The 23250-nt window shown below is 39.2% G+C and overlaps 1 protein-coding gene across 2 annotated transcripts in view; it reads right to left on the minus strand.

The window, feature by feature from the left end:
* LOC128743197 (tyrosine-protein phosphatase corkscrew) overlaps positions 1-22815 on the minus strand; it is a 174036-nt gene extending 151221 nt beyond the window's left edge. Inside the window, exons 1-2 of one of the 2 annotated variants that reach the window (XM_053839727.1) lie at positions 22481-22815; positions 13188-13745 (exon numbers count right to left, since the gene is read on the minus strand). In XM_053839727.1, the coding sequence (XP_053695702.1) occupies positions 13188-13201 (14 nt within the window). In that variant the 5' untranslated portion in view covers positions 13202-13745; positions 22481-22815. Of the gene's footprint in view, positions 1-13187; positions 13746-22446 lie in introns of both variants that reach the window. The other variant, XM_053839726.1, reaches the window with a different exon arrangement.
* Between the last annotated feature and the right edge of the window lie 435 nt (positions 22816-23250).

The raw sequence follows: 23250 nt of genomic DNA on the forward strand, positions 1-23250 counted from the left end.
TCTAATCGTCTGTTCTTCATTTCGGAGCGGCTCAAAACTGCGTCTGATCTCCATGCTAAGGGTGCAAATGAACGATGGCTAAAAAAATTCGGATCGGAACAATCTTCTGATTGTTCGCGATGAAAATGGATCGGAAACTCAGGGTGTGGGATTGTCGATCTCTCTATTTCCAGGGGAGCACTCAAAAGCTCTCCGACGTTTTGAAAAACCGCAAGTTCGACATCGTAGCGCTGCGGAATGCGTGCCGAAAGGGCTTTACGGTACATACGAGCAGGGATAATAATACCATCTATCAAACTAATCTAATACAAACTGGGTGCAGCTTTCATAGAGGCTATAGATGAAATGTACGGAATTATTGTGGAATTACGAGTCTTTCGGAAACATCGAAATTATTCGATAATTGTCTCGCAAAGTAGTCTTTCCGGTGTGAAATGCTATACTTCTCCAGATCAACATTGTTTTATGCCTAGTCGATCGATTGTCACGAATATATTGAATTTAACATTTACATGTTTTACACAATTGAAAACTCAGGTTGGCGTAGTTTATACTGACCTCATAGTAGCCTTTGATAGAATTGACCATCGCATAATTTTGCATAAGCAACGCCATCTAGTAGCCTCATATAATTTGACTTTGACCTTGACAATAGAACGTGAAATTGGGAGTATGTATTGCGTCATCGTTTAGTAACTTGAGTGGAATGCCTCAGGGGAGCAACCTGGGGCTTTTGCTGTTTACGATATTTTTCAACGATGTGGCGTGTTTGCTCGATGGTGACTGTAAACTCGCTAACGCTGACGATCTAAAACTATATTCTGTGGTGCGATATATCGGCGACTGTTATCATTTACAAGGTTTGCTAAATATTTTTAGTTTGCTAATTGTCAGCATCCCAAAATACTCCGTTATGACATTTCATCGTATTCACAGCCAAATATTTTCGACTACCGCATAGAAGGTGTTAAGCTTAGCAGAGTTAAAGAGATCAGTGGCCTAGGAGTTTTGATGAATAAGAAACTTTCCTTTGCCAATCAGGTGAAAAATTTTGACGTCGCGAATTTTTCGTTTTTCGTTCATTATTAAAACTTTTCACATTTCCCTAACGGTTATTGTGCAATGTAAAGTAATCATCGCGAATCATGTGAAATCAGCTAATCAAAAAGAAGTGCGATCTTTCGAGTTACATTTTCTGGCTCTCGAAATACAGTTTGAAGTGATGCTTTGAGTGGATATTGATTACCCACTGAATCGAGATTCGTCGTTTTATCCATAGTATTCCGGAAATATTTAAGGACATGGTTAAACCAAGTGACATCGATTGGCAATGTATTTAACCTGAGCATCAGATTTGAAATCGGGTGAGGACGTTCCTTATATTTATTTATTCTTTATATACTCTACACAGTTATGCACAGTTAATTTTTATATATTTCAAAATAATTATCTATTTTTGGGTTGCTGGTGTATTTTATATATTTTCAGTGAGCGAAATAAGGCGCTATAACCTTGGCCAATAGCAGCCGGGCTTTTGGTCTAAATGCCATAAGTTCATCCCCGAGGGTCCGGAGTATCACTTAACCTTTATTAGCAAAGATACTCCCAACGAAAAAATTTTACAGTTAATCAAAAACGGTTGGTACGAGACGTCCCCGTTTCTTCTTCTCCTGTTGATTTTGAAATGCATCTATGTATGCATAACTTATTCACACAAGATTTATTTCTTATAATCGTCTTTGGGGCAATACTTCACAGTTGGCCTGACCGATTAAACATTTGCAATATATCTCTGATATTTTGCAAATGTTAATACAGACAAGAAAATAATTTGAAATATTTCTATGATTAGAAATAATTAAAATTATTTCCAGGAATCCTTCATTGTGGCTGTGTTGGTATTAATAAATATAAGAATAAGGATAAGAAACTTTCCTTTGCCAATCATCGATCAGTGAACATCGTTAAAGCTAATCGACAGGCAGGCTTCACACTTCATAATGAAAATAGCCAGAGACTACAACGATCCTTACAACCTTCGAACTTTATATTGCTCATTAGTTCGTCCTATTTTCGAGAATGCAACCCTTACATGGATATCTCATCAACTAACACGGGACTTACGAATAGATAGAGTTTGAAAACGTTTTGAAGGTGACTTTTGTTGCCAAGCTTCTAAACAACGAGGTCGATTGTCCACAACTGCTACCGCTACTTGATCTTCCGATTCCATTGCGGTCCCTCAGGAATGCCACATGACTTCAACCAAGATTTCATCACACGGCGTATGGATGCAATACATCATCGATGATATGTGCTACGTGTGAGTTCGTGGGGCAATATCAAGCGAGATTCATGGGTGCCCATGCCACCACGGACCAGATTTTCGCGCTTCGGCAAGTGTTGCAGAAACGGACGACAGCCCGTTTAAAAAAATTCTCAATATTGATCCGACTGGAACGAGACGGCGGGGCGCGCAGCGAGCAAGATGGATCGATCAAGTGGAAGGCGACCTGCGGACTCTACGCAGACTACGTGGCTGGTAAATTGAAAAAGAATTGAAAAAAAAAACAACGGTCATCTTGGATTTGGCCGCAGTGTTGAATTTTATCAAAAAATCGCCGTTTTCGCCATGATTCCCCCAACCGATTTTCATTTTAAGATCACCATCGGAAAGCTGAGAAAAAATGCTATAAGGAACATTCATCAAATTGCATATGTAGTGGCATTAAATAAACGAAACAATCAACTATCTGTATCAAGGTTTACGACTCTCATATACGGGAATATCTCGCTACAGAAAATTAATTGTTCTATTTAGTTAATGCCATTGGACACCTAATTTGATGAATGTTTCTTATAGCATTTTTGCTCAGCTTTCCGATGGTGGTATTGAAATTAAAATCGGTTGGGGGAATCAAGGTGAAAACGGCGATTTTTCGATAAAATGCAATATGGCGACCAAATCCAAGATGGCCGCTAAAAAATTTTTACACCATTTGAAAGCCCAGTTCTTTACATAGAACATATATAGATATAGATTTCAAGGTTTGCTCAAAATTAAACTTATTTTGAAACTGTTAGGCCCCTTGGCGAACGAGGGGTCCACTATTTCGAGGTATTAAAAGTGTAATAATTATTTTTTAACCATTTTTAACCAATTAAGCACAGAAGTTCCAATATCTGAACACCTCATGTCAGTAGTAGCCCCGTTCCAGCGAGAATTACTCATACTCGAATTGTGATAAGGTCATTACAAATATTTTATAAAGTTTTTGTCCTTCCGTTGTCGGGCAACTGAAGGGGAAGGGGGCAAAAAACAAGATTTAAAAAAAAGCAAAAAAATAGCAATTTTATCGTTTTACCTTTGTTATACTATAACAAAGGTTTAAAAATTGGTCGAAAAACACGAAATTGATCCGAGCCACATATACCAATCGATAGAGTTCGACGATTTGAGCAATGTCTGTGTGTGTGTGTGTATGTATGTAATGATTTTTTCTATCGCCTGTTTCTCAGAGATGGCTGAACCGAATCGTTCGCTATTACTTTTGTTTGAAAGGTATTATTGTCTAGTAGATCACTATTGAGTTGCTTCGTGATACGACGTTTCGTTTAAAAGTTATAAGCAAAAATGTGAAAAATACGTGACACGGGTTTCTCCGGAACTACATGACCGATTTCAACTATCTTAGTGTGAAATGAAAGCCCTTATTAAAGCTAAATTGTTCAGGAATTTTTAATTGAAAACAAACAAGTAGTTTAAAAGTTATGCTTAAAAAACCTGTTTTGACAAGGTAATAATTATCGCCTGTTTCTTAGAGATGGCCAAACCGATTTATGCGCTATTAGTCTCATTTGAAAGATAATATATCCTAATTGATCACTATTGAATGATTTTTTAATTGGACGTTTAATTTGAAAGTTATGAGTAACCGTATACACCACACCAAAATTAACAATAATTTATAATGATTTTAAACAAGATAATTTACCTAATTTCAATTATTTTAATATCAAACGAGAGGTTTTGACACTACGAATATATATGCAAAATTTCATAAGAATTGGTTTTACCGGTCAAAGGATATTAACCCTCGAACACTCGCGCCAACTTTTGTAACACAGTTACTTGCGCGCAAAATAGCCCTAAACCAAAAAAAATGTGTGCACTAGAGTTTTGACTGAGAAAACTTGGTTTTAGATTTATCGAACCTTTGGAAGAGTTTCTTGAAATTGAAAACTCTATCGTTTGGTGGAATCCAAATGTTGATTAATCCCCCTAAAAGTGAAATAAATAAAATATTTTTCTTCAGTGTCAATATAACACATTGATGTGTTCTGCAAAGTTATAGAGCATATTATTATAAGATATTTTGCTAAAGACAGTAACCTTCTATCTCTGCAGCGAAGATAGAAAAATCTTATTTATTGTATATGAATTTGTAAAATCAGTTTTTCTATTTTTGCTCTTTTTGTAATTGTTGTATGACTTTTTCATGTACTACAAAATTGTACAAATAGTAAAAATATACAACTTTGCTGAAAATAGTATACCTGTATGTTTGCTTGTTTAGGAACTGTAGAACTTTGATTATAAAGAATACCCTAACTTTGACTCCGAATTACCCGACTTCCAGCAGACGGATACATTTCAAACATTTTACATTTGCTGATAGTTTTGCTGCATACAGTTTCCCAACAATTTAAATTATTAATGCATTGAATAATTATGACATTTTGCACACAATAAGTTTGTTGAAGAATATACGTTAGTTAAACAACGTTTTGTAACTTTATAACAATATGGCGTTGAAAAACCTACACGTGTTGTACAAAATACAACAGCGTGAGTAACCGAAGGTTAATAAAAATTGATGAAAATTATTCAAGAAAACTCTATTGATGTGATTCAAATAGAATGGCATTACAGGAAACTATGCATAGCTCAAAAACCTATAAACTAGACCTTTACTAGACAATGTATATGTTAAAGAATGAGATTTCCTCTTACAACTTACTTTTATTTGCACTTACTCAGGTTAATAACAACTTATTTATCCTTACTCAGCAATTTTATGAAAAAAGGATCTATCAAAATTTAAAAGTGTTCCTATTTTGTTCAAATTTTGTAAACTTATTCAATTTTCAAAAATTTTATGTAAACCAACGCACTACGCAACGATAACCAATAGATGAATTATGTTCCGAAGACGATTTCGAGTTCTATCTCAAATAGCAAGTAAGACCGTATAACAAAGGTTCCTTTCACCACTAGGTGGATTAAATCGGGTTTTTACTTAAAGTTTAATTCTGAGAACCTAATGTGTTGTTGCTTTTTATATATGTACACGTTATTATTTTCAATGTAAAAACCTACCGAAAGGGGGACAAAATCGAAAAAAAAATTACCGTCTTTTGGTCATCATTACATTGTTTAAACTTCCACTTCTGTTACGTGCTAGAAGCGTGAAAACTCGATTTTCGAGTTCTGTAGGTTATAGAGCCTACAGACAATTGATTTTATACAAAAAAAAATTTGGCTCATGTTCATCAAATTATTGTTTTACCCCCAATTTTTAGAGTCAATTTCGAAGGGGAGGGAATGACAAAAACTTTAAAAATAATTTGCAATGGCCCATTTTATTCATTAGGATATTTTTAATCATTAGGACAATTTATTGGATGAATACGAGAAACAAATATTAATAGTAATAGTAATGGACGAAATGAGGAAAGAGGAGGGATTGAGAATTAAGTTACATCAACGATATAACCTTCACCTCGGATTGAATGAAGTTAATAATTTCAGGTCACCTCGGATGTTCCGATGACGACACAGCCATTTCAATCGCGGAGTTGGAGCGTATATACGACCGCTACACAAGGCATGACATTGGGCGGGGTCTTCGACGTTCAAGTCGGCCAAGAGATGAAATACAAATCGATAATTGTGAATTCTGTCCACACCAGGTGATGAAAGAAATTGGCCTAACATTTATCGACTTTACCGCCTTCAAGATTCCAAAACATGGCGCTGGAAATGGTTCTACGTTGGGTTATTTAAAAGATTTAGGAGGATAAGAAGCCACCGGAGAAATGGATAGGAGGAGTTGTCTATCCCATTTACAAAAAGGGTGATCGGCTCGACTGCGCAACCTAACGCTGGTAAACGCCACCTGCAATGTACTCTCCCTGATCCTGTAACGCCGGTTGTCACCGATAGCACGAGATTTCATAAGGAATCATCAAGCGAGCTTCATAGGGACTCGCGCCACTACAGAACAGATTTTTACCATCCTACATATCTTGCAGAAATGTCGGGATTACAACTTGCCCACGTGACTTCAAAGCAGCATACGATACAATCGATCGACACCAGCTATAACCGACACTAGCTATCAGAGACACTCTCGAGACATGGCAAAGGCTGAGATAAAGCGACGGCTTACTCTGCATGCTATTCAACATCGCTGTTGAAGCGAAAGGCACGATTGTCAGTAAAAGTAGACAACTCTTATGCTTTCCAGGTGACTTTAACATCGTAACCAGAAATTTCCGACGGCGGAGGTTATCTATCCCAAACTGAGTCTAGAAGGATTAGGCTAAACATAAAACTTTGAACACTAAATACATGAAAGAAAGAGGCTGAAAGGAGATAAACACGCGCCTCCCTGGCGACCGCGGGCAACAATACTAGTAAGGAGAGCCAGCGGCGCACTCAAACGGAAAACCGGGTTTACTTTACCTTTCGCAAAACGCTGCGGTCAAGAAGCAAACGCTACCGAACAAAGCTGACAATGTACAAAATCCTCATTCTCTATGAGCTTGAAGCTGTGACATAGCATACGTGCCCTTTCCGTGTTCGAACGGAAGGTGCTGCGGGCGATATTCGGTGGAGTACAAACTGAAAGCGGAGAGTGGCGGAATCACGAGCTTCAGGCACTGCTCGGGAAGATTTCCATCATATATTTGGCGAGAATCGGCAGCTTACGGTGGACCGGACAGAAACAGAGGGCCTGGGAAATTGGAGACAAGTGGCTCAAGATCGTGCTTGAAATAGTACTAATTGAAATTGCTTGAAATAGCCACCCCTGCTCTATGCTTACAACAACGATGAAGACACCTCCGAGAATAGCCTTCTTCCAGCACAAAAGTACATCCGGAGGTCATCAAATCAGACAAAAACACAGTCCGATCACATTTTGAACGACTGCCGGCACTTCTCAGAGATTGATTTCAGATTCTATCGAAGCGCTACCGTTGCTTCGGACCACTGCCTAGTGATGATTAAGATGCACCCAGAAAAGGTTAAAACGTGGAGGAGAAAAAGGCAGAGTTGGAGAAACTGCATCGTTCTTGGGAAACACGAAAGTTGTACCGGCAATCCAACACCTCCCGAAAAAGCTTTCTACTGAGAGCCGAAATGTGTCAAGAAGTGACTGAAACGTGGAAGCAGCAAAGCATTTCGGCGAACATCTGAATGTCTGTCAGGCAGAGAACCAACCCATTAATCAGCTAGCTAACAATGAATCCGCTGGAAAGGACGGAGTTACAGCGGAGCTTATTTAGGTGCGCTGGAAAATACTGGTCATTTGTATGTGCGGACTTATTGTTAGAATTTTTGATACGTAGCAGCTACCGGAGGAGCGGAACAATGGCCCGGCCGATGTACAAGAAAGGCGAAGAGCTGCACTGTGAAAACTAAGGATCACCGTTCTCAATGCCGCCAATAAAGAACTCTTTCAAATTATCTTCCACCGACTGCTAACGATTGCGAACCGATTTGTGGGATGTCACCAGCATGCTTAAGTAGAAGTATGGCGGATGGACGAAATCTTTACACTACCGCAAATCCTTTAAAAAGACCGTGAATACTGTCTTCATCTGTTTATCAACTTCAAAGCTACATGTGATATCATCGACCGTAAAGAGCTATAGAAAATAATCGTCGAGAACGGCTTTCCCAGGTAGCTGATTAGACTAATTAATACTATAATAGATGAAAGTACTTCCTAGCCGACGGAATCAAGGCCGACCGATGCCCGCGAGGTAGTATTGCAACATTCGAGGGCGAAACGTTTAAGAATAGTTAATAAATTTGCCTAACTTGGCTCACTGGGGAGTAGACGACAATGATACCAGCCGTGAGATTTCAAAATGTATTATCAGCGGAAATCTTGGTCATCTCCTGTAAAAAGTGCATCTGTCCAAGACTCTCATTAGACCAGTTGATCGCTACGGGCATGAAATTGAGCAAAGCTATTGATGTCAGAGATATTAGCTTTACTGTCGAGGACGTTCTATCTACCATGCAAAAATTAAAATCTTCTGAAGCGGTTGGACCTGGCAGTATGCCCTACATTGTACCAAAAAGATGGACTGATTCTGTAGCAATTACGTTGACTATAATTTTTAACGCGTTACCAACCCAAGCGAAGTTTCGCGAGAAATGGAAACAATCTGTAATGTTTTCCATACATAAAAAACGAAACAGAGGTGATATAACTAACTACCGTGGGATCACCTCGTTGTTTGCCGGATTCAAACTTTTAGAAATTTTACTCATCATGGGTTCTTCGAAGATAGATCAACAGACAGAAATCTTGTTGAATTTTCGTCACTCTCCATCAATGCTATTGAAGATGGATATCAAATAGATACAATTTACACAGACCTTAAAGCAGTTTTCGACCGTGTTGATCGTTAATTATTGTGGGCTCAAATCAATCGCTTGGATGTTTCGACAGATTTCAGACAGATGGATGAAATCCTACTTAGTTAATTGCAAATTAAATACCCTATTTGGTTCATGTCAGGTATCAGTAAGGGTGGCTCAGGCGGCACGTTCTACTCTTATATTGGAAGATTTGTGCCTTGGTTCATGTCAGTGGTACAGCTTTACTAACAATTCTGGAGTACCACAAGGAAGTAGCATGGGACCGTTAGTGTTCTTAATCAAAAGGTCGCATAATCAATCCTTTTGCATGCATTATGTGACCTTCTGAAAACTAAAGCCAGAATTTAATCTATACCTTTTTTTCATGTTGGGTATTTTTATCACTGCGACCATTTGTTTAGAAATGTTTGGAGAGATAAACCGTTTCGACTGCCTAGCATTGAAAGTGTTATTCCAATTTGATTCCACTTTCGTACATTCCCATGCCTTCAGCTCCATTTTTAAGGCAGAAGCAAATAGGCCGCAAAAGGGCTCAGGTCCTATAAATTGATGAGAAGATCCGAGTCTTGCAAGCGCATCAGCCCTCTCATTTCCATCAATTCCACAGTGACCTGGGACCCAATATAAGTTGACTTGGTTACGGCAAGACAATTTTTGGAGTGATTGAATACATTCCCAGACGTGTTTTAATGTGCATGTCGCCGACTCTAAAGCATTTAGAGCTGCTTGACTATTGGACATGATGCATATATTGCAATGTCTATAGTTTCTGCGCAAGCACACAGTAGAACACTCTAGAATTGCTTGAATTTCAGCTTGGAATACAGTTGGCCATCTACCCATAGAAATTGACATGTCTTTTCCTGGGCCGGCTACTCCTGCTCCCACTTGGTTGTTCATTTTTAACCATCTGTGTAAAAAACCGTCGAGCCTTGGCGAAGATCGGGACCACCGTCTTCCCAGGAATCACGCCTAGGCTCAAATACACGAAAAATTCGGTCAAAGTTGTATTTTTTCGCCATCCAGTCTTCATTATTGAATACCAGAGGATTAATACTAATAGTCTTTAGAAGACTGAGATGACCTGTAAGATCACCATCAAAGAGGTTCATAGATCTTTTGATCCTCAGAGCACTCTTTTCAGCTTCTAATAGTATGAACTGATGCAGTGGAAGCATATAAAGTAAAGCATCCAATGCCTTCGACGGTGTACATCTCATTGCACCTGTTATTGAGAGAGTGGCTAGCCTTTAAAGTCTTTCTAGCTCTGAGTAGCTTTCTCTTTTGTTTTTGGCCCCCAGACCAACGAGGCATAGGTAATCCTGGGTTTCACAATAGCCAAATAGATCCACTGGATCATCTTCGGTTGCAGTCCCCATTGCTTACCAAATGTTCTTTTACATATCCATAGAGCATTTGAAGCTTTGTTTATAGCTTGCTCTAGATGTGTATTCTAATTGAGTTGTCTGTCAAGAAATACTCCAAGGTATTTGACAGTTTCTGAAAGTTTCAAGAATGTTCCTTTCAAACTTATGTTACTCAATGTAACTTTTTTCCTTCTCGTAAATGGTATGGTAGTAGTTTTATTGGCATTAATGTTGAGTCCCTGCCTATTACACCATGATGAAATAAAATTCAAAGCAATTTGCATTCGGTCAGCGATGATAGAATCAAATTTCCCACGAACAATTACGACTATATCATCTGCGAAGCCAATTATTTCGAAGCCCAAGGCTGTCAACTGTTGCAGGAGATCATCAACTATTGAAGACCACAATAGAGGTGATATTACGCCTCCTTGTGGGCACCCTTTCATTTCTCTAGCGCTAATGGATGTATTTCCAAGTTTCGCTGATATATCTCGTTTTGATAACATTTCGCCAATCCAGTGGATAACGGATACATCGAAACCACGTTTCATCATAGCCGCAATCATTGAACTATGGGATGAGTTATCAAATGCGCCTTCTATATCTAGGAAGGCTGCTAGTGATATTTCTTTCGCTTCAAAAGACTTTTCTAGTTTCCTTACAACCGTATGTAATGCTATTACTGAAGATTTACCTACTAGATATGCAAATTGATATTTGCTCAGTGGGTTTTTAACTAAATATGATGATTTCATATGCTCATGAAGTATTTTTTCCATTATTTTCAGCAGAACAGACGAAAAGCTTATCGGCCTAAAGGACTTTGGTGAAGTCTTGTCCTTTTTATTGGCCTTCGGGATAAAAGTGACTTGTCGCCATGCTGCTGGTATATGACCTAGTATCAGGCTGAACTGATAAAGGTTTGTCAGAGTAGGTGTTAAAAACGCCTTGCCCTTCTGTAGTAGTACAGGAAAAATTCCATCCCTACCAGGTGATTTGAAGGGTTCAAAGGTGTCAATCGCCCATTCCACTTTGCTTCTCGTAAAAATTTTTTTGGCCAAAGTGCAAGCATCATTCCTGTTTCTGTCTAGCCCAGTTATTTCATTCACTATTTCATGAATGTCTGTCCTGGTTTCAAGAGTTACAGTTCTCAATGCCGGTGTACTTTGGTCTTCGTATGAGTTAATGACTGAGCAGGAAAAATGTGCTTTCATCATTAACTCTAATGTTTCTTTAGTAGATTTAGTAAAAGAGCCATTCTCTTTTTTCAAGGTGCCTAACCCATTTGAATGATCTTTAGCGAGGATTTTCTGCAACCTTGCTGTTGCTAGAGTATTTTTAATGTTCTCACATGTATGCCTCCAGTGTATCCTCTTTGATCTCCGTATTTCCTTATTATATGCAATGAGGGTTTGCTTATATGCTTCCCACTGTTGTGTCCGTTTGGCCTGGTTGAACAGTTTCCGGGTTTTCTTTCGAAATTTATCTAAGGTTTTGTTCCACCAAGGTACATCTCTATTAGTAGAGCGTTCCTTTGTAGAACAGCTGCTATGATACGCTTGTAGGATCAGGATTGAAAGCTGCGTTGAGTTGTTTTCTAGCTCTTCATACGTAGTTGAAATCTATACCTATAAAAATAAATTTCTCTCTGTCTCTCTGTCTGTCCCTATGTTCCCTATAGAATCGAAAACAGAGGTTTTTGGGGCCAGGGAAGGTTCTCTCGATGGCAAAAGTCCCCTCCCCCCGCTAAGAGGGGGGGCTTCCATACAAATCTATGCCTATAAAAATGAATTTCTATCTGTCTGCTCGAATGTTCCTTATAGAATCGAAAACTACTGAACCGATCGGCGTGAAAATTTCCATATAGCGGTTTTTGGGGCCAGGGAAGGTTCTTATGATGCTTAGAAACACCTCCCCCCACTAAGAGGGGGAGCTCCCATACAGATGAAATACAAATTTCCTCATAAACCAAGAAGTAATCAAGCAAATGAGACCAAATTTGGCATGTGGGGGGCTTTGGAGGCAGGAATTTTTTTAATGATGGTTTGAGACCCCTCACCCCTATTGTAGGGGGATAAGGACGCTCATACAAATAAAACAGAAATTTTTGCGTAACTCAAAAACTAATCGAACTCGAGAAATTTTAGACTCTTTCATAAAACATTAATCAATAACAAGACCACCAAAAACTATCAATAGCAACATTAGATAATTCAGCGCGAGACGGCCACAGGCCGCAGGTGTTGCCGGCGACATGCCGTCGCAAGCGCCGGCCACTGCGGGGGCAGCCCCCCGTAGAGATCACCTCTATCTAGGTTTATTTATTTTCCTAGATCTACTGACCTCTATTACTTACCTTCAGTTGGGTCACCCCTGCGAAATGGTACTTTCTACGAAAAGATTTTCCGTGAAATGGTACATCCCGCGTAAGGTTTTTCGCGAAATGGTATTCTGCGAAACTCTATATTCCGCGTCAATCGAGAATTGGTGTTCCGCAAAATGGTATTCGGCGAAATGGTTTGTAATGATGGCGAATATTTAAATGCAAGTAAAGAAAATTTGTATATTAAAACACCCATGAACTCCCCAGAAACTAGCAAAACTCAAGATTGTGACAAAGGTCATCCGAGATTCAGGATTTATGTACAACACAGTTTAATTTGTGGCAATACGAAGTTTGTCGGGTCAGCTAGTTGTATTATAAATGCAATGCCAGTATGCATAACCAGTATGTAGGTTTTGCGTAACAAATTAAAGTAACAAAGTTTAAAATTGAAACATTATCATTACATAAAAAGTGCTCGTAGTATTGACCGACATATATATTAATGAACTCTGTTTATTTTTTATCTCATTATATTAACTTTTCTGAAAAACAGCTGTTCAAAAGAGCTAGTGGTCAATCTGGCAGCGCTGCTGTCACCCGAAAAGCAACACCCCCATTTCACCTTTCACACGGACCACTTTCACGCAAGCAAAGCAGCAGAGAAGAAACCCAAGACAAGAGATAACAGTTTGGCATTGCCATGGATGGGGAGCAAGAAAATGAGACAAGCAAAAAGAAAACAATTAAAATCCGCCCAAATTTAGCAGTTTGCTTCTTTTCCCCCACAGTAAAACAAAAAAAAAGAACTCACCTTCTAGAAGTCATTTCCGTGCTGCACCACCTCTCCCGGAGATCGAAACTACAGCTGCAGCTGCCTCCGTGCGGGCGGTCAAGATTGCGTTTTCCTTGCCCGGACTCGACTCGGAGGAGGGATCAATCGCCTTTTTCACGGTTTGCCACACAACACACCAGTCGCGCACACCCTCGCACAACAATCAGTAACAACAGCTACAACAACACTTGAATTTCCTGGCACTTCTCACGGCCAACTAGTAAATACACAACACTTTGCACGCCGCTTTTCACCGTGTGGGGTTTCTTCACTAAACTTATTTTTCTGTGTGTCATTAATGCACTCACAAAAAATTTTTGCGATAAGCTCAGCTCTGCTCCTCTCGCCGTTGTCGTTCGTTACGCGTACGTAACATCATCAACATCGTCATTAGCTCCTACTTGTCGCTGACACTTGCTGAATATATTATTACGAATGTGTATAGGCATGTAATGTGGTATGCGATAAAATAATGTTGTACTGCTCACGGCCCGGTCTGGCTCTGGTCCGGTGGATTCGGTCGGTAACACTAGACTGCTGGGAATCATCGACGTTGTGGTGAGAAAGCACAGATAAAAACGGCGAATTTTTTTCTTCTTTCATTATTGTAACAAAGCTGAACAATTTTCACACCGCCTATGCTTGCGCGCGGCACACCGAACACGACCAAGCGCGCACACATACAATATCCCGGTCTGGCGGTCTGGTCTGGCTGCTGGTGGCAGGCAGAGTGGCTGGCTGGCAGCAGAAGGCAATTCCACGACCGATGCACGCACAACAACAGCCAGTTTGGGTCAACGTTGCCAATGTGGAAATTGAGCTCGAAAAACTGTGTGATATCCGAAACAGATGGCTGCAAAGCATCGTTGCCCGCGCCAGTTGTGCGAAAAATTGGAAAATCGTTTGCAGGGTTTGGTGCTGCTCCGGAGAAGGAAAATTCGAAGAAAACGAAAAATACTGAACAGATTTTTGGTGGTTCTTTTGGGGCCTCTTTTGAGATAGAAATTCTTTCCGTATAGCGGAGATCCACCTAAGTAGGGGTGTCGCTACATTTGACTAGAATTCAATAACATCTCAAACTAAGATCTAGCAATTGAGTTACGGTACTTTAACCTAGGAACGTCCGGGGGAACATTTGCCAATTCTCGCCCCAACTGCCGGTCGGTGTTGTAATTTGCCAATGGTATATTTTTGTTTGTCTTCCTTCAACAACTCTCCATCACAGACCGGTGAATGCTCTTTCGTTACATAACGAAACAGGCCAAAGAAAGGAGGGGATAGCAGGAGAAATCCCCCGTTTTAGTAGTTGAACGGGATATCTAGTTGCTGTATAAAATTTGACAAATTATGAATTCCCTATTATCATTAGAAATACATTGGAAACCAAATTCATAGCATCGAAAAATTTTGAACATTTTTGAAATATAATACATTCTGTTATGATAGCTATTTGCATGTTACACGTGATAAAAATGTTTGTACAGCAGTTATTCCGTATAATTCAATAATCTAATGTAATCTAATTTAATTTAAAGGTATCCTATCATCTATTATTTTTCTTGCCAATATAAGGAGAACCAGTCGAGTGGAACCAGAAGATATACAATTCCATTCAACTGCTGTAAATCTTGGGAAACGAAGAAAGAGTGGATCTCCACTATCAACCGCTTCCAACATCAATAAATTTACAGTCGTCCAGACAAAAAACGTTGAGCTACGCAAAACAGTTCAGCGTAACAGCAGGTTTCATGCCGAATGCCAGAGAGTGTCAGATGGGTAGAATCAGGCCGGGAGTACAGCTTGCAGACTCATCATCTGTTTGTGGAATTTAAGGCGTCGTACGATTCAGTCAAATGAAATGAGCTGTGGCAGATAATGTTAGAACATGGTTTTCCGACGGAACTAATCAAAATCACGCATCAGAATAGCGGTTGAGACCTCAGCCGCTTTCGTGACGTTGCGTTGGATGGACTGAAGCAAGGGGATGCACTCTCCAACCTACTATTCAACATTGTCTTGAAAGGTGCAATACGAGGAGCAGACGCGGAAAAGAACGGGACGGTTATCACGAAATCTCACATCCTTCATGGTTTTACAGATGATGCAGATATCATCGGAATCAACCGTACAGCACTGGAAGAGGCCTTTTTAAACAGGAAAGCAGCGAGATCGGGACTTACCATTAACACCACCAAAACGAAGTACATGGTTGCTAGCAGGGAATGTGAGAGTCCAAATGATGTTGGTGCCCAGGTGGAGCTGGATGGAGAACAATATGAAGTACCGTGTACCCCCGCTGGAATGACCTTCCTTAATCTGAACATTTTTAATCTGAACCCCGTTGGTATGAATGCGTTCACATTAAAAACTGATCAAGCGTCATACACAATTGACAGTTGAGTTGACCGGGCAAATTGAAAAAAAGCAAGAAAACTTAATACGTTTCCTCTTGCTCAGCAGCTTTGGCAATATAGCTCATATGCAACTTATTTCTCTCCAGAACTCAAAATAGACTATTTTAGTTGATACTGTCGAGCCAATTTCCACTTCTACAATCTGGATGTTCAGAATTCGAGCATATTCGACATGTGTTCAAAACGTTTGTTTTCGTCAAATCAAAACAGCAAGGTCATAGGGTGCGCGCCTTGCGCGCATGTGAATAGAATTACCAAATATTCAAATTAAAAATGAATTCGCCTGATCTGAACGAGGTGTTTTTCATATTAGCGGGGGTTGAGTGTAGTTGAGTAATTCTCATCCCTTGGTATGCTCGTGACATATGACAACGTTGTAAACCGCGAAGTGAAGCGATGAATTGCAGCTGCGAATCGAGCTTTCTACGGATTACGTAGCCAGTTAAAGCCCCGTAGTTTGTTAATTCGTGCAAAACTGACGCTCTAGAGAACACTTATCTTCCCGGTGGTCCTGTATGGACGTGAACACTAAAGGAAGCTGACCGACAAGTGTTTGGGGTTTTTAAACGCAAAATAGTGCGGAAAACAGAGTCTGGTGCAGATGCATGAACCACGATACAGCTCAAGTAAATAAATATGCTAATATAGTGAGGGTAATACAATGTGGCAGGCTGCGGTGGGCTGAGCACGTGTCCAGAATGCCCGACGGAAGAGTAGCCAAAACTATTTTCAGCAGAGAACCAGGAAGAGGCCGTAGATTTCGGGGCAGACCGCGCACCCGATGGATGCGCGCTGTCGAGGACGACGCACGGTCAGCTGGTGTTCGAGGGGATTGGAGAACGGCAGCCCAGGACAGTTCTGGAGGATCATAATTCGTTCGGCACAGGATCGATGACGGACCGTCGTCAATAAAGTAACGGGTGGCAACTTAAATTTTGGAATTTTTTTCTCAAGCTGTCAAAAAAAATAAAGATACATGAAGAAGACCTGATTCACCGAAATTAGAGATACATTATCCATTGTTGTAAAAAAATTAGTGTACATTTAAAAACGGTCCGTAATCGACTGCTCGGCGAAGCTTCCGTTTGATGTCAGAACAGAAGCGTTGTCCGGCCGTCATGTCAACTTTGCGAATGCATCTATTGATTCTACCAATCAACTGTTTGCAATTCGTGGCTCTCCAGTTATTTTTGTACACCAAGGAACTCAAAATCCCGAGGAAATCTTCGATTGGGCGCACTGAGACTGATTTTTCCGGTCGTGGTTTTTGGGTAAAAATGGGATCGACTGGGTATTCAGGAACAATTGTGTTTTATTGGCGTAATGTGATGATGCTCTATCCGGCAAAAACACGTATTGTCCATCTGCATGATGTTTTCGTAGAAACGGGATCAAAATTTTCTTCAAACATTCGTCTGGTGTATCTTAATTGATAGCCAAACCATAGGGCTTGTTGTTGAAGAAACGAGAAGGAGAACGATGTCCTTCTGCGTCCGTAATTTTGGCTGATCTTCCACTACCTTGCTTGCGAATAGTTGTTGAGCATCTTAGGATATGGTAAACAGTCGAAGGCGCAACATATTTGCGTTTTAAATGTTGTACCGTATACTTTTTGCCGAGGTTTCTGTTGCAGTTCGTAGAAGTGTACAATGCGCTCCCGAAATGCTTCTTGTTTCGACGCCATTTTTATCAAAACTGGGCAAGCATAAACAAAACAAAAAATATCAACAAAAAGAGGAGAGAGAGAGCTGACACATACCTACTCTCATTGCTCTCTGAGTTCGTTTGTTGTTGAGTATAAGGGCCGCAAAAAAATTCCAAAATTTTAGTTGCCACCCGTTAGGTAAGTTTTCTCAACAGCCCAAAAAATGCTTTTTTAAATTTTCCACAAAATTTTACATAGTGGTTGAAAACTCCACTGCCGACTCGATGCCCCACCAAGTCGGAGAAAACTGGGATACGGGAGGGTATTTTCAGCAGGTTTCTAAATTCAGCCTATTTTCCTTCTCTTTCGCTAATAAAAATACTTTGCCGACATATAATTTTAATGTTATATAACTATTTTCTCAAGACAGTAAGTAATCTGTTTTTCATTAAAAGAGCGTCAAAACCACCTGTTCATCCACTAGAACTAGGCCATAGGCCGAAAAAATAGAAGCAATCGCTTAATGGGCCGAAAATACCCTCCTACATGGAAATTTTCAAAATAGTTTGATATTTTTCAGTTCCAACATGTTAAGATTATTTATTTCTAATGTGATGTCCTGCATTTGCGTACTTTCTCTTGATCCAAAGATATCACTGTAATCTCTTAAACTATTTTGTTAAAACAACCGATATAAACAACATACTTTCAACTATTTTTGGTCAAAATTTCTGTTATGTTTACTCATGCGGTAAAAAGATACTAACTAATCAGTGTGTCCAGTTTTTTCTAATACAGTTTTCAATATACCCAAAACTCAAAAGCGAAAGGTTGAATCAATAAGGTGTATTCGGATAAGTTGCAGGAAATTAAATATACAGGGTGCTCCACCTGCACCGACATAAAGTATGTAAACGCTGTATAACTTTCACATTTACCAACCGATTTCTTTCATTAGATATGTTTTGGAAACGCCATTTCAGTACAATTTTCGCCACGTATCGCTTCACACCGAAAGAACGCGCTGAAATAGTGACACTTTACATCGAAAATAGTCGTTCCATTGTGTTAACTCAACTTGCATATCGGAAAAAATATCGCGGCAAAAAGGCACCATCTGACAATTCTATTCGTCGTTTCGTGTCGAATTTTTTTAGTACGGGATAGTAGGAGGTCGTCAACACGCCATTCATCAAAGATCAAGACGTTCCAATGAACTGGTTGTAGCAGTGAGGGAGAGTGTTGCTCAGGAATCAGCAGTTTCGTGAAACTGTCGATGGACATCGATATCGGTGGATGTTGGCTCATTATGTCTGCCTACGAATGCGCAAAAAAGGTCTAGAAGGTTACTGGTTTCAAGAGGACGGTGCACTGCACCATGCCACACTGCGAATTCAACAATTCAATTTCTGCAACGAAAATTTCCAGGACGTCTGGTGTCAAAAAGAGGCGATATTGACTGGCCACCCAGATCACCTGATTTAACCCCCCCGGACTTCTTTTTGTGGGGTTATCTGATAAGCAAGGTTTACGCCAACCAGCCACAAACTATTGACGAGCTCAAGGCAAATATTCGTACGGAAATCGATGCTTAACACCCGAGATGCTCAAAAAGGTAAAGGAAAATGCGGAAAAAAGAAGTCAATTTGTAATTTCTAATAAAGGTGGTCACTTAATTGATATTGTTTTCAAAAATTAAACCAAGAAAATTTTAAGGAACCAAACTAAATAACAATGCACTACTAATAGAAATCGGTTATTTTTTCTTAAAGTTATTCAATGTTTTCATACCGACATAAAAGGTGGAGCACCCTGTACAAAGTCCGTCCATGAAAGTTGCTTCATGTCAGAATAAATTTTAAAAGACTGCAAATTACTTCTATTTTTTCCAAAAAAAATTCAAAAATTTCAAAAATGGTATACATATTTTGATTTTAAGTTTTGAAAAATTGGTTTAATATTTTTTTCAAGTTCAAAAATCAATTTTCTATTTACAACTTTAGCTTAGACATAATTTCTGAACAATCGATAGTTTTCGAGATACAATCTTTCAAACATTATACACATGAAAATCAATACGCCCTTTTTAAAAATGAGTCTTGAATCAAAATGGCGCCAAAACCTGTGGAAGCTGCATATTTCCTCCTATCAAATACGCTTGTAAAGTTTCATCTAAATCAGAAAGGGTCAAATTTTGTCATTTACCTATTTCATTTACCTATTATTACCAATTTGAAAATGCTCTGTTGCTGGAAGAAGAAATGCACACGAATGTTTCTGTTTGTGGGTCCGCCCAACCCCTTTTGCCCTTTGTTTTAACCCTTTAAGGACCAGATTGCATTATGATCCAAACAGTGAAATACGTTATCGCGTGAGATTAAGCCGAAACACGAGATTTTTCGCTTATAGTGTCTTTGGCAATATATATTGGTATAAAAACCCTTTATTTGACAGGAACCATGATGTGATCAATCCCCTTAACAGTGAAATAAGAAATTTATTTTCTCACATATTACATACTCACTCACATATTTGATACGTTCAGCAAAGATGTAGTAAATATCAATGCAAATAACTTTGTCAAAGACATTGTAGCCGTATCTCTGCATAGAAATTAGGTATGAAGCCTCGTTTTTAAAGACAAGCCCTTAAAAGCAGTTTTATGGCTCTAAATTATTCTGGTTAATTTTTACGTGTTCATAGTGTTATAGAAAGTTATTTGTCTTACTAAAATCTACATTTTATTGGAACATCGTTATGCGCTATTTTCTAAATTTACTGAGATATTCAACTTTTTCGGTGAAAAATAGTACTTCTTTGAGCTGAAATATCTCTCGAGGTGACAAATGAAACAACTCACACATAAAAGTACAACCATAAACTTGTAAAAGCAAGCATTAGTTGTCTTTATTTGATTGTATCCTTAAAAGTTATTGATTATTGATACAGATTTTTAAGAGCATTTTACGAACAAATTATTATATTTCGACAACCATAACAGATAGGTAGTCTTTGACAATGTAACATATTTTAGTATGTTTTACAATGTTTTTTGGTACGCATTCAAATTTTTTTTAATCACCCTTATGTGTGGAAATATGACCACTCTAATGCAAAAAGATAAAACATAATTCATTAGTAAACTTGGCATACTTTTGAGCAGATTTTTTCTTTCGATTAGGCCATTTGCAAATTATTTTTAAAGTTTTTGTATAAAATACATAAAATGGTTGCAATCGTTGGTTATTGAGATTTAGTCAATTTCTAAAGCATTTACATTAAATTTTTTCATATCAAAAATGGTCTCGATTTTGGCACGGTTTCGATTTTGGCAACATAGGCGACACGCATTTGTTGCCAAATTTGAAATCCTACTGTATTAGTTTTTCAATTACAGTAATGACCCGATTTTGTCACCCCCATGATGAATTTAGGGGCGACAAAACGGGACAGTGACAAAATCGGATATTTTTTCAATTTTTATTATTTTGCAGATAACAACGAACTACATATATTTCATTCTGATCACTTTTAGGACATTTCGCACTTCTTTCTACCTCTCTATGGACATTTGTAGCCTTTTCACAGCACAGGTCCCAAAGGTATGAAAACACGCCGAAATGGTTTTAATTGCGCCGAAATGGTTGATTATACTGGTTAACTATATTCAAAGAAATTTCACAGCGTAAAAAGCTCTTTCTTATAGTATGAACGATTCTTTCATTAACCCCCCTAAAAGTAAGACAGAAAATTTATTTTTCAAGCAGTAAGAGATAGAGCAAAACAATGTTCTACAAAATTTTTGAGAAGATTATTATAAAGAACTCTGCCAAAGAAAGTAACCTTCTAGCTATTATAGCTGTGGAGATAAGAAACAACTTTTGTGGAAACTCCACGAGAATCAACTTGTTGAACACAGTTCTTTTTACAGTGTTTTAACACATTTGACATGTTTGAAAATGATTTTCAAACTAAACTTTTGATAAATCAAAAGCGTGACAAAATCGGGTAAAAAACGTGACAAAATCGGGGTGTGACAAAACCGGGGAGTGACAAAATCGGGTTACCACTGTATTAGTTTTCCAATTATATCAGCCCAAAATTCACAGAGGGGCTGATATAATCGGAAGAATACTGTATCGGGAAAAAACTTTCTCGAAAAAATTACGCAGTGGCAGAAAACGTAAATAAATGCCGAAAAAGCTTTTTGCTACCTCTTACAGTTATAAAAATTTCACGATGGAGCCCACTTCAGAAATAACTTGTAACTACCTATCTCAGAAAAAAGGTAGGAAAAATGAAAAATGCAAGTAGATTTTCTCAGGAATCCAGGTATAAAAAAGAACCGAAATTTTTTTTGCACTCACGTACCTCGCATTTTTTAGAACAAGACTTCACTGCCGCTACTCGCATAACAGTCCCATTTTCTATGGAACTTCCTACCTACATATTATGGGGATGTTATACGAGTAATGGCAGTTCAATTTTGGATCAATTCTAATAGGATATCACCTCATTGATGGAAGAAAGGTTCATCGCAAACTTTTCTAGCAAGTTTTACTGTCAGAACACAACGTGATACAGGTTTAAAACAAATGACCGTTCTGATCTGACCTGTTGGGTGGGGCTCGGAAGGGGGAATTATTTTTTCTAAAATGAAAACGAAATCACAGAAGACGAGAAGACAGATGATGTATACATATACCATATATTATAAGCAAATAAGCTGAATCTTATACATACTTTGTTGAAATAAACAAACATGACAAAATTGCTTGACATTTTATCTTTTCAACGTTATACTAATGGGCAAATTTTATTTAAATAATTTCAACTTAACGGCCCATTCAAAACCACCAACGAACTGTTTTCAAAGATTCATTAGTTGTTCTTATCTCAGGTTCTTACGAACTTCTAAGTTTCCCATATTTTGCAAAATGTTTCATTATCAAGCTCCACCCACTCTACCTGGCAGCACTGACCCGCACAATACTAATCCGACTGCATTTCAGTATCCAATAGACACTAACACACTGTCGGGCACACTATTCCGCGCTGGTCTCCGTGTCCTCGACCAATCACTGGGAGGTGTGTGAGAGCAGCAGCCAACTCTTTCTTGTTTCACCGAAGAAAGGCCAACCATAAAGGATTTTCTAGTCAAGAAAAAACGGACACGTACCCTAAAGAAATACACAAAAAAATTGCACACCAACCACCAAGTCTAATGCCAATTAGGTTTTCCAATTGGATTCCACACACAAAATACGGGGCGGGGGTCGCATTTGCATACACTAAACCCCAGTCGCCCAATCAGACAGAGCAAAGCGATTCACTTCTCGGCCAAGATTCACGAGCCGCGTGTCACGATGCACGTACGACGATTACCGCTATGTGAACACTTAACTTTCCACCTACGAAAGGATTAACACTAGATTTTGCCCGAGCGAACAGCGACGGAATTCGCGACAACAGCAACAATAGCAGGCGAAGCACCAGCAGCCATGTTTATGGCAATATGATCGCGAGCGACACTTTTGGAGTTTCTTTTTGCTGAAAAAAAAAGGTTCCCCTATTTTTGGGCTAAATTTGACGTTTTTGCGTGGTGGAATGTCAGCGAAACAGAAACCCAGAAACCATCATATCTGCGAAAGGGGTGAAGAGAGAAGCGAAAAAAGGGGCACGGTTTTGCGCGTTGGCATCATTGACTGACCGGGCAGGCCACACTGCTCGGGCGGGTGGCCGTTCGTCGCGTATGTCGACTTTCCGTGGAGGGGCATCAGGGTTTAGTCGGAACGACCGTTACCGTCGAATAGAGTAAATTTGTTCATGACAATGAAAATTAGTATGGCATGGAGAGTTACTTACTTAAGTGGCTTGCCGTAGTAAGACAGAGCCTGTTGAACAAGGTTTCTCCAATTCAATCGGTTGTGGGCTACCAATTCCTTAGACACCGAGTACTCTCCGCAAGATCTCGCTCCACTTG

The sequence above is a fragment of the Sabethes cyaneus genome, chromosome 3 (genome assembly GCF_943734655.1).
Source record: "Sabethes cyaneus chromosome 3, idSabCyanKW18_F2, whole genome shotgun sequence".
Taxonomy (NCBI): domain Eukaryota; kingdom Metazoa; phylum Arthropoda; class Insecta; order Diptera; family Culicidae; genus Sabethes; species Sabethes cyaneus.